The 13761-nt window shown below is 38.6% G+C and overlaps 1 protein-coding gene across 2 annotated transcripts in view; it reads left to right on the plus strand.

Moving 5' to 3' along the window:
- Window positions 1-13761, plus strand: part of LOC121511377 (pro-neuregulin-3, membrane-bound isoform) — a 568578-nt gene that overhangs the window by 339011 nt on the left and 215806 nt on the right. For both annotated transcript variants that reach the window (XM_041790028.1, XM_041790029.1), the window contains exon 2: window positions 4973-5102. In XM_041790028.1, the coding sequence (XP_041645962.1) occupies window positions 4973-5102 (130 nt within the window). The remainder of the gene's footprint in view (window positions 1-4972; window positions 5103-13761) is intronic.

A 13761-nucleotide genomic window follows, 5' to 3' on the forward strand; every position in this document is an offset into this window, starting at 1 on the left:
ATATGTAATAGAATTTTGGACCATAGTAGGACATACTGTATTCATATGTGCTTGATGCAAGTGGTGGTAAACTTAAGTCTTTTCTTCTATGCAAATTGTAATATGGAAACATACTTTGAAGGAGACAGAGTCATTTTATCAGGCCTCCAAATTTGAATTCATGAACTCCTAAATTTATATTCCCTGACTGGCAAGGATTTACAAAGCTGGAGAACAATAATTAAATCATGAATATTGCATCACTTAACTCCAGTGGTGATTGGTTTCATCATGGTGTTGATCTCCTTTTGCATTTTCAGCTCTTTTCAAGTCATCTAAAGACACTTCAGAAATGGATCTGATTTGGTCTTGTCATTTAATTATTGAAAGTTCATTGCTGCTGTTTCTCCATTGCTGTGAAGCACAGAAGAGAACCAACAGATTCCTAAAACCTTCCTTGTTTTCTTCCTATAAGCAGAGCGATGGAGACAACTGAAGGGAGAGAGGGATTGAAGTGGAGGGTTGTGTTATCCAGCGCCCGATGGTTTATTGATCCTCGCGCTGCTTCTCCCTCTTTCTCTCTTCACAGCAGGGTGGAGTAAATTGGACTGTTTTCTTCTGCCGTGATTGACGTCTGCTTCACTGAGCAATGTTTTCAAACTTGCAGTGATATTTTCAGCCGACTAAAATGATTTTTTTTTTGTCCGTCAACTCTGGCATTCCCTCTTAAAATGACACAATTCTTGCAGTCCGTGCTGCGTCTGAGCTGACAGGTGACGAGTGTTAAGCTAAAGAACCTACAGAGCATTGTGACAACTCTGTCAACAAGAAAACAAAGGGGAGAAGACGACAAATGGCACTTCTGTCACTTATTGCCAGGGCTGACAAAACAGCACAGCCCAGTTCAAGCATGAAATCGTGTCTGTGGGGAAGTCCTTTATGTTTCAAAAATATTCGAGAAGCATTGCAGAGTAGGAGCTGAGAAAGAAGCAGCAGTGCTCTGAGATTCTGGCCTTTGTTTTGGAGTGTCTGTATGCAGAATGAGCTGCACTGCAAGCCAAAGAATTCATGTCAGGACATACCAATTGGCAGAGTTATAATGTGAGTTTTCTCTCACTGCAGTAGCAGTTTTGTTTTTCCTTTTTTCTAGTTGGCAGCTATTTTCTTAGACATTCTTTTAATTGAATTGCATCCCATCATGTCACTGTGATTCATCCGGAACTCCAAAGAAAATTTTGAGAACTTGTACAAATATTTGAATCCTTTGCATAATATATATACTATTATAAATATAACTGCAAATCACATTTCTAAATTAAGCCTTAAAGCAAGGCAATAGTTGGTTTTAGTTGGGAAAAACATGTCCTTAATTTCTGAAAAAAATATTGAGTTAAAAAGTTGAAATCAAATGAAGTTTATTCATGTAAGTTCCTGTCAAGATATCTCCTGATACCTAATTTTACCGTTTCTACTCTCAACAAACTTAGTTTTGCTTGCTGCACTTGCTGTTTGACTTACGTTACAGAGAGACTGTGTTAATGGTTAAAAAGCATGTCATATCCATTTAACAGCCCACATGGTTGAAATGAGACCAACATAAGTTCAAGCATCAAACTTCCCAATAATTTTGTCCTTTTTGTTAGTTTTTCTTCTGCTGATTTGCTGAAAAATTAAGACATCTTTCTCCTCCTGTGAACTGAAAAAAATGGCATTTTTATATTTCTCTCAAAGCCCTTACAAGGTTGTGAAGGCAGACTGAAGGTGGGAATGTCCCGACTGAGCACAAGCAGCATAACACACTGAACAGCCTGCTCTGTCACTCATTAGCAACACTGCACATGCAACACAACAGAGGGGAAACAGGCTAATAAACAAGGCCTAAGTATGGAAATGAGTTTACAACTTAAATCAAGTATCATGAATATTAAAGCGTGTAGGGTTTAAGTTCAACAATGACTTACCATTTTAACCAACAACATGATGTGCTTTCTTAATCTAAGCCATGGGGTGTATCAAATGTGGAAGCAGTCAGTGTCATCACCTATTGGGCTCTAACGTGGAGTTTTGAAGCCAAGTGATGGGTTACACCTTTTCAGAAAAACAATCTCCAACAACCTTTTAGTCAACCTAAAAACAGGCAAGGAGATGGAGCTGGGGTGGGCCTGATGCCTTCTGGTTAATGCCTTTATTACTTTTTGACTGTTTGTCAGACATCTTGCAATGCATGTACTAATAAATAAATTAACTATAACAAATTAGATTGTTGCTGCTAGCTATAAACATGGTTGTTTCTTGTGTCAAAATTCAAGTTTAACATGGGAGTTAATGGGACTTGGCGTTTGAAGCATTAGCAACTTTATCCAATCCAATCCAAATTTTTTTATAAAGCACATTTAAAAACAACAAAATGCTGACCAAAGTGCTGTACAGTAAAAATTAAAACAATAAAACAAACAATAAAACACAGATGCAGGACAAAAATAAAATTGTAGGACATAAATGGATCAATTAAAACAGAAAGGATTAAAAGCCACATTCTCAAGCAGAGCCGAAAGCCAGGGAGTAAAAGTGCGTTTTTAAGTTTGATTTAAAGACAGGAAGAGAGGGGGACAGTCTAACGTGAAGAGGAAGAGCGTTCCAGAGCTTTGGCCACTGAGAAGGCTCGGTCACTCCTGAGCTTCCACCTTGACCTTGGGATGGTCAGAAGACACTGATCAGAGGATCTGAGAGTCCAAGATAAAATATGGGGTTTAAAAAGTCAGAAAGATAAAGAGGAGCCTTTAATGGAAAACAATTAGATACTTCTGAAAAGGGGAAAAAATTATTTTAAAGTGGCAAAAAGGAGCAAAAAGTGTTTAAATGGGTTAAAAGTGGCAAAATGAGGTGGTACTAATGGATTAAAAAAAAAAAAATTGGAAAAAGGGGTAAAAAAGTTGCAAAAAATGGGTTTTAATGGCAAAAATGGGCAACAAGTGGCAAAAGATGGACAACTACAAAAGAGAAGTGGCCAAAATGGATGGAAAACATGTTGAAAACAGGCTAAAAAGTAGCACGGATTAGATAATGTCGCATTTTTCAGCTCCAACTGTTAGTCAGGACAAACGCTCGCACCAATGCTACCAATCAATCACATGTGCATTGACTTCATCAATAAATCACAACAGGGGATGGCCCATTCTCTGGGTTCCTCAGGGGCCCTTCCAATTCTGTGTGCAGGCCTGTTGGACCACTGGAGGAAGTATCAACTCGTCAGCATTAACTCAGTGCTGAGAACCACAAACCAAGAGGGAGTGTGGAGTCAGTCTTTTTATATATCCACTATTCCACTGTATTTTAAGATAAGACATGTTTGACATCTTATTTAAATGTGTAAATGGTGCACAATGCACTATTAACCAAACCAAACAATGACATGTGTACAATCTGTTTGAATAGAAAACAAATGTATGCTTTAAAACCAGGAAGATCTTTACATTGACCCGAAAGTTAGCTTCGGACAGATGTGACTGCATTTCACAACCCCATCAGATAACTCAATGATTAGATTGATGGTTGATTGGTATTCTGATGATGCTTCTCTTTAATATGATACAGTAGCTGTGGTTTCATGCCAATATACTCCATTTACTTAAGTGTGGGATGAAAGCTACGGCTTTGATGAAGACCCATCCAGCCTGCTGTCTAATAAACACCTCAATGCTGACTCAATCCAGCTTCTCCCACTCTCACATGGAAACTTTTCCCCCAGCAGCCAATTACCAAGGGCTGTTTAGGTTCCCTGGAGCCTCATCACCACCTAGCATCTCATAATTTCACCTGGCAGCCCCATACTCACCCCTCAAAGTGCTGATTAAGGGATCTGTGGGTTTACTGAAATAACTAACCTCTCTTCACCCTGCCATTCCCCCCAAAACATGGCTTATTATTAATCCCTAATTATCCTGTGATTGAGAAAGCTCCTCTGGAGTTCATCTGGATGCATCTTCCACACACCATTAAAGGACAATCTAATGCAGTAATCAGGATACTAGTGGTAATAACATCCTGTGAGTACAACTGATTTTCAATCAGTGAGGCAGAAAGTTCTGGATCATCACCGTTCATCCAGCTACTTTAGAAAGCATGGCTGAGGATGGGCTAATGAGAGCCTTGAGCAGAATCATTTTTCATTCGTAAGCACAAAGGAAACAGTCAGCAGTCTGCTCTGGTGTTAATAAGAACATCAACTGTGGCGCACATCTGATTTCTCCACACATATGAAGGCCGGCTGCATCAAAAATGACGCTTGATGAATGGCTGCATAGAGACCCTCCAAAATATACACATTTATCTTTGCTGTTTTCCATAAATTAGCGCACAAATAAATCAAAAGCCATTAATTGCACCATACAGTTTCAAGGATCAGGTCACTTTCCATATTTCCCTCTTAAGCAACTGGTGCTCCACTTATTAATTTCCCTGATAAGATCATCCATTAACTCACACTGAGCAGATTCCCCCTCTGTAGTATGCACCGTCCATGCTCAGTCATGCATGTTGTGATAAATCGCAGAGAGAAGTCAAGCTCTCCAACAGCACGCGTGTGTCCACAGAGTATTAATCACAGCAGGACAGATTATTACCCGTCCTCCATCCATCTTTCGCTGGTGACATTGCGGGGCCTAAAACAAACAATAGTGTGTTGCTATTATCCACAATGTGCAGTATGTTATGAGACAGACACTTGTTATGGATCCCTGGATGGAGAATAAGTAGCCTCTGCTGGAAAAAACTGACTCGCTGCTCTGTTTGTTTCTGCTGCAATTTATGGATGATGTGATGATTTATTTGTGGGATTGTGGAGTGAAGAGACAATAATGAAGTTTGAGGAGTGAAAAGCCTCTGGAAGACAGGCAGCTAAGCCGGTTTGTTAGAGAGCTAATGCGTACACAAAAGAGATGTATATATTTGGAGTTTGATTGTGACTAACAAAAGCTTTATTTGTCTCCTGCAGCATCTCCAACAGTCCCACCGCTTCATTCGGAGCATTTCAAACCCTGCCATGAGAAGGACCTGGCCTACTGTCTGAATGGAGGGGAATGCTTTGTCATAGAGACGCTCAGTGGACCTCACAAGCACTGCAAGTAAGTGGCTGTCCTGCTTTCAATGCTGGTCTTATTGTGGTAAAGTCTGCTCTTTGATGCCATATTTCACTTCTCAGCCATGAATGATTGTCATCCTCTGCTTCTTTAAGTGGGAAAAGTTAAATATAAGGTTCTGATTTGGCTCCCTTGTATGTTATCTTCTGATAGATATATTTAGAGGACAAACCCTTCTCTAATGGGCTGCTGTTTGTTTTTTGTCAGTGCTTATGCTGATGGTTATCATAAGGGTTAAGACCAAATCTATGTGTTAATTATTCTTGTTTTGAGAATGGCATAGAATGCCAACACATCAGTCTTCTTTTGGCCTGTTTTTCTCTTGGAAATCTTTTAGGTCATTCTGAGTTTTGTAGATGTTTATTTTGGAAATGCTTAAAGGGTTCATGCTTAAAGCTTCTGTAAGGAATTTTCAATTAGTGTTAATTTTAGGGCCCCTTGTGGACAAGCAATACCTCTTTGCACTGGTTATGTCCAATGCATGTCTTCTTCCAGCTAATTTTTCATCAATTTTTTTGATAGTATATTTTTTCGCAATTTGAATCAGCAACATAAATTCTTCAAGATTCTAAAATCTTCAAGACTAAAACAGCAAGACAAAAAAATTATAGTAGATCTTCAAAAGAGCTGTTTTTTAGAACCCATACTCCCCTTGTTCCCCATGAGTCTTTCTTTGAAATGTATAATTTAAGAAATGTTTAAAATAATCGAGAAAGTATGTACTTGAATAACCAAAAAAAAAATGTGTAAACAACAACTATTCAAATTCCCAAAAAGTTTGGGCACTATGTAACGTAAATAAAAGCAGAATGCAGCTAATGGCAAATCTCATAAACTCATATCACAATGGAACATAAACAACATGTCAGATGTTGAAACTGACACATTTTACTAGTTCATGAAAAAAAAAAAAATTCTCATTTTAAATTTACTGACAGCAACACATCTAAAAAAAAGTAGACAAGACAGCAAAAGGCTGATAAAGTAAGTAAGTAAGTAAAAAATAATAGGACCAGGGTCAGGTTTACTGTTGTGTAGCATCCCGACTTCTTTTCACAATGGTCTGTAAATGTCTGGGAAGTGAGGAGACCTGTTGCTACAGTTTTGTCTGATGTAGGATTCTATCTGCTCAACAGTCTTGGATCTTTGTTGCTGGATTTTTCATTTTATGATGCTCAAAGGTCTTTCAGTTTAGCAGCCATACTATTCTACCCTGAGGCCTTCTGCTGTGATGGATAAGGTATGTGGTTTAGCATTGTCTTGCTGAGATATGCAAGGCCTTGTCTGTAGCAGGAGCATATATACTACATAATTTTCAGCATTGATAGTGCCTTTCCATATGTGTAAGTAAGCTGCCCACACCATAGGCACTAATGCAACCCCATACCATCGAAGTTGCAGACTTTGGCTGGATGGTTACTTAGTCCTAGTCTGGAACACAGCGTCCGTGGTTTCCAAAAAAAAAAAAATTTTAAATTTGTATCTATCTGACCACAGAACAGTTTTCCATGTTGCCTCAGTCCATTTTAAGCTGAGCTTAAATGAGTTTTAGCTTCAAAGAAAACGGCGGTGTCTCTGGATCATGTCCACATATCGCTTACTCTTTGCATGATACAGCTTTACACTTGCCTCGGGGATGGGACGGTGAACAGTGTCAACAGAAAACAATTTCTGGAGGTTTTCCTCAGCCCATGCAGTGAGTTCCAGTACAGAATCATGTCTGTTTTAATACAGAGCTGCTGAGGGATATCATGTACTGTAGAAGGTGGGTTATTTAAGGTCTTCACAATTTCACGCTGTGGAACATTTTTCTGAAATTGTTACACAATTTTAGATGCATTTTTTTACAGAATGGTGAACCTCTGCCCATCTTTACTTCTGAGACAGCCTCTTTAAAATGCTCCTTTTGTACACAGTCATTTTACTGACCTGTTGCCAGTTAACTTAATAAGTTAAAGAACACTCCTCCAGTTGTTTTTCACCAGTGCCACTTACTTTATCAGCCTTTTTCTGACTCGTCTACTTTTTCAGAAGTGTTGCCGCCATTAAATTTAAAACTAGCTGATATTTTTGTAATGAAATGGTAAAATATGTCACTTTCAACATCTGATATGTTGTTTATGTTCTATTATCAATAGACTGCAGGTTTTTCCATTGCATTCTGTTTTGATTTACATTTCACACAGCACCCCAGCTTTTTTTAATTAAGGTTGTACAGATGTCAGTCTGCACAGTTGTACAGGGTGGCACAGATGTTACCCCTGGCATCTAGAGAGCGTGATGGCTTCATCTCTCATCTCTCTTCTTATTGTCTTTGAGTATGATTGAAGTTCTGCTCAGAATCATTTTAAAGCATGAACACAGGAGTACAAACTATTTTCACACCAAGTGTTTCAGATAAAAAAATCTGCTTATAATACAAAGATACTGTAGCATGTTGCTTAATCACTTATTGACAACATTAACCTTGGTAAATGTGTGATTGATCAATTTGTCTTGCACTACCTGCCATAACAATCTGACATGGAAATGAAAAACAAATTGAGATGATAACCTGTGCGCTGACGGTCATTGGTATGAATTTTAAGATTCAAATTCCTTACAGGGCCTTTAAGAGATGCATAAATGTGTATCACAGAATATCCCCCTATAATAACGCTATGTAAGTGGTTTCTTTTACCAGTTATGGGTTTAAACGTTAATTCCATAAATGGCTTATTCTTTAAGTACCAGTGCTGTTAAGCTCATATTAACATGAGTTTCAGTGGATTTCAGTGGTTAGTTAAGCCAACAAAGACAATTTTAAAGGTTTCCAAACAGCATAATCCTCATCTCTTCGTTTACCTATATGTTTAACAGCCATGGTCTTTTCACTGTGACACACATCTTTTTCATACAGTATGCAGCAACTGCCAAACTATCCTGAAGCGGTGCCACAGTGAACATATTTAGCTATGTATTTGCAGGGGTTTGTTTGGAGACCACTAAACAGCCATGAGATTCTATAGAAGTGGATTATACTTCAACAAAGAGATGTTGGCTGGGAGAATTAGTTGCAAATGGATTTGTAGGGGTTTGTTAGGAGCATACAAAACAGCCGTGTTTATATAGCTTATAGAGAAGTCAATTATACAGCAAAGTAGAGATGTTTCTTTTGAGATTTTATTGCATTTTATCCTTGTGACTCTTAGTGCCATGTTTCAGGAAACAGACTGCAGAGTGTTTGATAGTCAATAGATTTACTGTGAAGTGCTTCTATCGTTCTCCGTTTGCTGTTGGTACATATCTATAGGAGCTTCCTTTGATTTATTTTATTCAGAGATTTTACCACTCATCTCTGTGCAGCTTTGAGAGTATTCAATGCATAACTTACAGTATGTGTATGCGTGTGTGAGTGGGTACATGTAAGAATGGGTCTTTGCCATCTTTTGTGTGTGCGTTGTGTCTTGGTTGTCCCAGATTTGAGAGTGGAGCTCATGGGCACTTAGCCTGTTAAAATGTGGGGCCCTTTACTAATTAAGTCCCAGAACAACTCCTTCCAAAATCTAACCCCAGGACTTCCACCCGACCTGTTTTTCAAAGAGCCTGTCTTGCCTCCCCTGGGGTACAAGTTTATATCCGTATGCGTGCACAACTTTGTGTGTGAGAGTGTATCTGTTTGTGTGAGGATAATGATGAGGGGTGATTTTTTGGCTCAGTAATGTAAATGAGAAACACTACATTTGAAACAACAAAGTTGAACACAAGATGCATTCATGCATGTGCACATATATGCCGATGACATCAGAATGCATGCATGACATTCACAAATAATGTTTACATCATCCAGATTACAAAAGAAATGCTGCCACATAAAAATTTTGTGTCAGTGCATGAATATGAAGGAAAAAATGTCTGTTGAAACTATGTATGAGGGGCTATGGTGGCCAAGCAACAAGGTCACGCCCCATGCAAAGCCTCAGTAGTCATTTAAATACTTATTTGCACGCTTTAAGGCCACTTAATTACATCCTAATGTGCAACCTTTGTTTAAATCCTATTGGGTGTATGTTTAAAGAGTGAGCAAAACCTAAAGTTTAAGGTGAGGTGCATCTACCTTGAAATAAAAAAATGCCTTTAGAACATCATGGGCAGGGCCGGGGGGGATAAGAAATGCCCACTCTCTCCTTCCTACTGTCCCTTATCAGCCACAACAGGATTGAGTCAATGCTGTTTGTCTGATTTGATTGTTAGTCATGATGTCATGACCATTTAAAATAACTTACTGCAGGCTTACGTAGCAGCTTTGTGAGCTTAGCTTTAGTTATGTAGCTCTGTTATCTACGTAGTTTAAGCAGCTTTTGAAGCTTTTTAACCAATGCTTGCTATATTAGAATGTTTTCATTCAGCCTTTTTTCTGTAAGCAAACTATTTACTCTGCTTTGTTAAACATTTTAATAATTTGGTTTAAGCAAGTCAGATTTTCATCTTTTAAATTTTAGTATCCTAACCATTACCCTAACCCTTTAATTTAGAACTTTGTATCATGTATTTCCGTTCTGAGATACACGGTGTCTCAGGTAAATGGTCTTTGAGAGTGGTTGTCAGAGATGTTTAGTCTGCAGCCAGACCCCTCTAATGGATTTTGGCTGTGGGCTGCTTCTATTGAAGTTAGCGGTTATGCAAAAAGAAGTTGGTTTCTGTTTAGCTCTGTTGTGATGACAGATGGCAGCATACGACACAGAGCATCCAAACAGTCAGAAGAAATTTTTTTGAAAATATTCAGCTGCAGTCAATGGTTTCAACGTGTAGAGGGCAGAAGCTTTGCACTATTTAACACAGAATTTAAGGAAAGGTCAAAATCTGGACCCTTACGGATCAACAGTACAACCAAATCCCTAAATACATGCAGTAGGTCTTCATCTTAAAATGTGGTCTGAATGTTTAGTCACTCTACAAGTCCTGGGTAAAATCTATTTTTTCAATATATAATTTTGGGCTTTGATGCCTTCATTAGGAGAAGAGGGCAGTGGATAAAGTCAGAAACAGGGCTGAAAGAGTTACGAAGAGACATTCAGGGGAGGAGCTACAAGCCTAACTTGAACCGGGGGCACCTACGTACGTATTTCGGGCACAACCTAATTGCTAGGCCATCTATACCCCTAAAATCTACTATTCAAACACCATTTACATGTTTGCACCTCCATGTAGAGACAATAATAAACAAATGTAAAATTTGAGTTGACAGAGCCTTGTTGTCTTGTCCAACTTTAAATACACGTAGCTGCAAGAATCTGCAGAGAACAATTTTCACTAGTTCCAGATTTGATTCCCCAGGGGTTTTTATTTAGTTGTCTATTAAAGACACTGGACATGGTCACTGCAGCAGTAAGGTTTCTGAAGTTTCAAAGCTGATTACAACATTTCTGCAGGAAATTAGGACAACTGGTGGCTCGTGAGTTGTGTGGGTGAGTTCTACCTTTTCAGTCTTCTGCAGTTTTGAGTATTTTTATGCACCAGTCAAAATTCAACCCGAGTCCAAGACAGCGCAGACGGGTTTGTTTTTAGCTTTCTATTTAAAAGCAGGAAGGGTTAAGAGATGCAAGGGGGAATCAGGATGAGAAGACGGAGTGAGAGAGCAGGAGAGAGACAGAGATGTAGGCGGATGAGGAGTCTGAGGTTGAGGGAGGACTGTTGCCCTCCTCTCATGCTTGCTTCTGTTACCAAGACAACATAATCTGTGACTACAAGCATAGCTACTAAAGAGTTAGACTCGCAATGTATTCTGGGATAGCCTTGAACACACTGTCTGTGCATGTTAATGTGTATGTTGAGGTACAGGAAAGAAAATCATCTTTAGTGAGGCAGTAATGACAAGTACTTTGCTAAAGTAATATTTTGAATTAAAAAGAGGGGATATTTTATACTTTCACACTCAGGAATGAAGCTAATCCTGCCTTAAAAGAATGAAAAATACTTGGATATGAATTTTTTTTTTTTTTTTTTTACTTTTTGGCTATCTTTCTCTGTTACTAAAGACCAGAAAGTAAAACTGTATCACCGTGATTCACCAGAAAGGGAAAAAAGATTAAACTTAACGCTTCATTTGTCATGCTCTCTAATTTATCCTCATCAGAAAAAGAATGACAAATTTCACCCCAGGCTCAGGATCAATGCATAATCTGATTCAATTTGTGTTTACAACAAATTGAGACAAATCAGGTTGTAAATGTGTGATCAATCAAGACATTTAATGAGGATAAATTGAGTCCAATTGTGGCCTCTTTTTGTCACAGAATTAATCATTTTTATTTGCCAGATGAAACTTGATCCTTTTCACAACAATTTTTCTCCAAAGAGTCATATCAAGTGCCATTCTGCACCAGTTGTAAAAATGCGTGCAGATAGTCCCCCAGAGCGCTGTTTAGCACTGTCGGTGTGCGACGCCAGTGTTTGTCAACCCCACGGGGGACACATGCAGAGAGGGGAGGGATTCAACATGAGTCAGAAGGCCTGCTCTCTCCCTCACACACTCACAGGCACTAAAATACACATCCACGCTCACACACATAGAGGCACACGGCACTGCTCGCTGCTCTGGGCAACATTGTACGGCATTCAATCATTAGTGCTCAGCTAACCAGTAAATTAATCAGTGTGCTATGATAATATTTTTCAGAACATGGCAAGAGGCCAAGGCAGTCTGTTATAAAAGTGTGTGATGCTGAAATTTGATGGAGCTATTTCTTGGATTCCTTTTAAAAGAACAAAAACTCAAATGATAATTTAAGTGCAATTACTTCTTCAAATAAAGTCTATTTAATAAATATTTCTGATGCCCTATTTGCATGTAAGCTCTCATTTCTCTCTGCGCTTTGACACTCCAGTATTTGGAAGATTTCTTAATACTGGCTTGTCTTTTTGCCACAGTTTGTTTATCCTGTCCTCAGAGCTGCGATGGATTTGTTTTTTTAGCCTATTTATTATTCATTTTCACATGGCAGAAAGGGTCTCCCTCAGTCTAGTTGGCAACAAGAGCCATCTTAGCCTGTCTCATTGCCCTGTGTCTGAGAAGAAAACCACAGAATGATGGAAAGGCAATCTCACCTGGCAGGTAGAGGCAACCAAGTTGGAGGGGGTCGCTGCAAAACTGCATCCAATGGGACTAAGGTCACACATGCATGCATGAAACCCTGGCACAATTTGTAGAAGCTGGGATGTTGGACCGGACGGTGCTGCAGGTCACTGGGCTCACCTCTACTCCAAATGAGTATTCTGCTTGGAAAGAAATAGTAGAACCTTCCTGGTCCCCTACAAATGCATGATAAAAGCCTTATGAGTCCTCTAAGACTTCATGTCACTGGCTGCACACAAACCTTGAATTATTTTGGATTGCATAATACAACTAAAGTAAATCAACAATAATCTACAAGATTGCAAGCCTTTTCTTGTTTCTGTGCACCCTCTCTTAGTTGTATTTGGAGGCCTGATTGCACAGCTTTTGTGCCCACTTAACCCTTTATAGGACAAGGAACCACATCACTTTGGTCGTCTTTCTTTGTGGCCTTCCTCCAACTCTCTGTGATACAGTAGAACCAGAAAGATTTTTCTCAGCCAACCAGTGGAGATTGGTACTCGTCACAAAAAGAGACATCACATTATCTGAGAGTCTCAGACTTCCTGTTTTCTCCAGAACTGCAGTTTTACATCTAATTTGGTCCAAGACAAATGGCCCTAATGTCTTCATTAGCACAGATGATGCAACCTACACATTATGAAGGTGAATAGTAGAGCTCATGCTCATGAGAGGTTTTGTTTGTGCAGGGTTTCTAACAGTGACTGCAGTTTTAGCATGAAAAATGGAGGCACCGTATTTGGACATACACCCAAATACGGGTAGGGATGTACGATATTGTTTATGTTAAGACATATGGTCATTTTGACAAATAAGATATTCTAATGAAGTATATCAGTACTCTATAGTGTAATATAAAATATACTTTATCTGCAATTATCTATGCACTGTCAAAAATATTGTCTTAATTTATTGTTGTAATCTGCCTCTGAAATGTATTATTTTGTGACATGTGCTGCTGACCTTTTGACTAGGTCACCCTTGTAAAAGAGATCTCAATCTCAATGGGTCTTTATCTGTTTAAATAAAGGTTAAATATGGTAATACAGGTGTGATTTTGGTGAGTGTTATAACCTCATAACAGTTTTATTACACTTATATTGTTATGACCTGGAGATCCTTATTTCTGCTTCAATTTATTTAGGAAATTAAAGTTTGGGATGTTTTAAGGTTTTCTGATGGAATTATAAGGAAAAATTAATGGTGTAAATAGTGAAATATATGGGATTTTAGTCAGTTTTACAACAGTTTAAGTTTTATTATACTTCAATGGCATATTTTTTTTGTTTTTAATGTGAGCTTAGGGTAAAATTCACTTAGTTATTGATGTTTTTTATGTTTTTAGGATTCCTTTTGCTATTATTGGAAAAAAAACTGGTGGTACCACTGTTACATGATTACAGTAATACAGTATTCTGAAGCCAGTCATGTCTTGCCTTAACCTCGCAAAGCCGATGGATTGGCCAGACTCCATGTCTGTCATCAGGCAAATCCAACTTGAAAAGCTCCAATCCACGTTCGTGCCAAACC

This window comes from Cheilinus undulatus, linkage group 6 (assembly GCF_018320785.1).
Source record: "Cheilinus undulatus linkage group 6, ASM1832078v1, whole genome shotgun sequence".
NCBI classification, from domain to species: domain Eukaryota; kingdom Metazoa; phylum Chordata; class Actinopteri; order Labriformes; family Labridae; genus Cheilinus; species Cheilinus undulatus.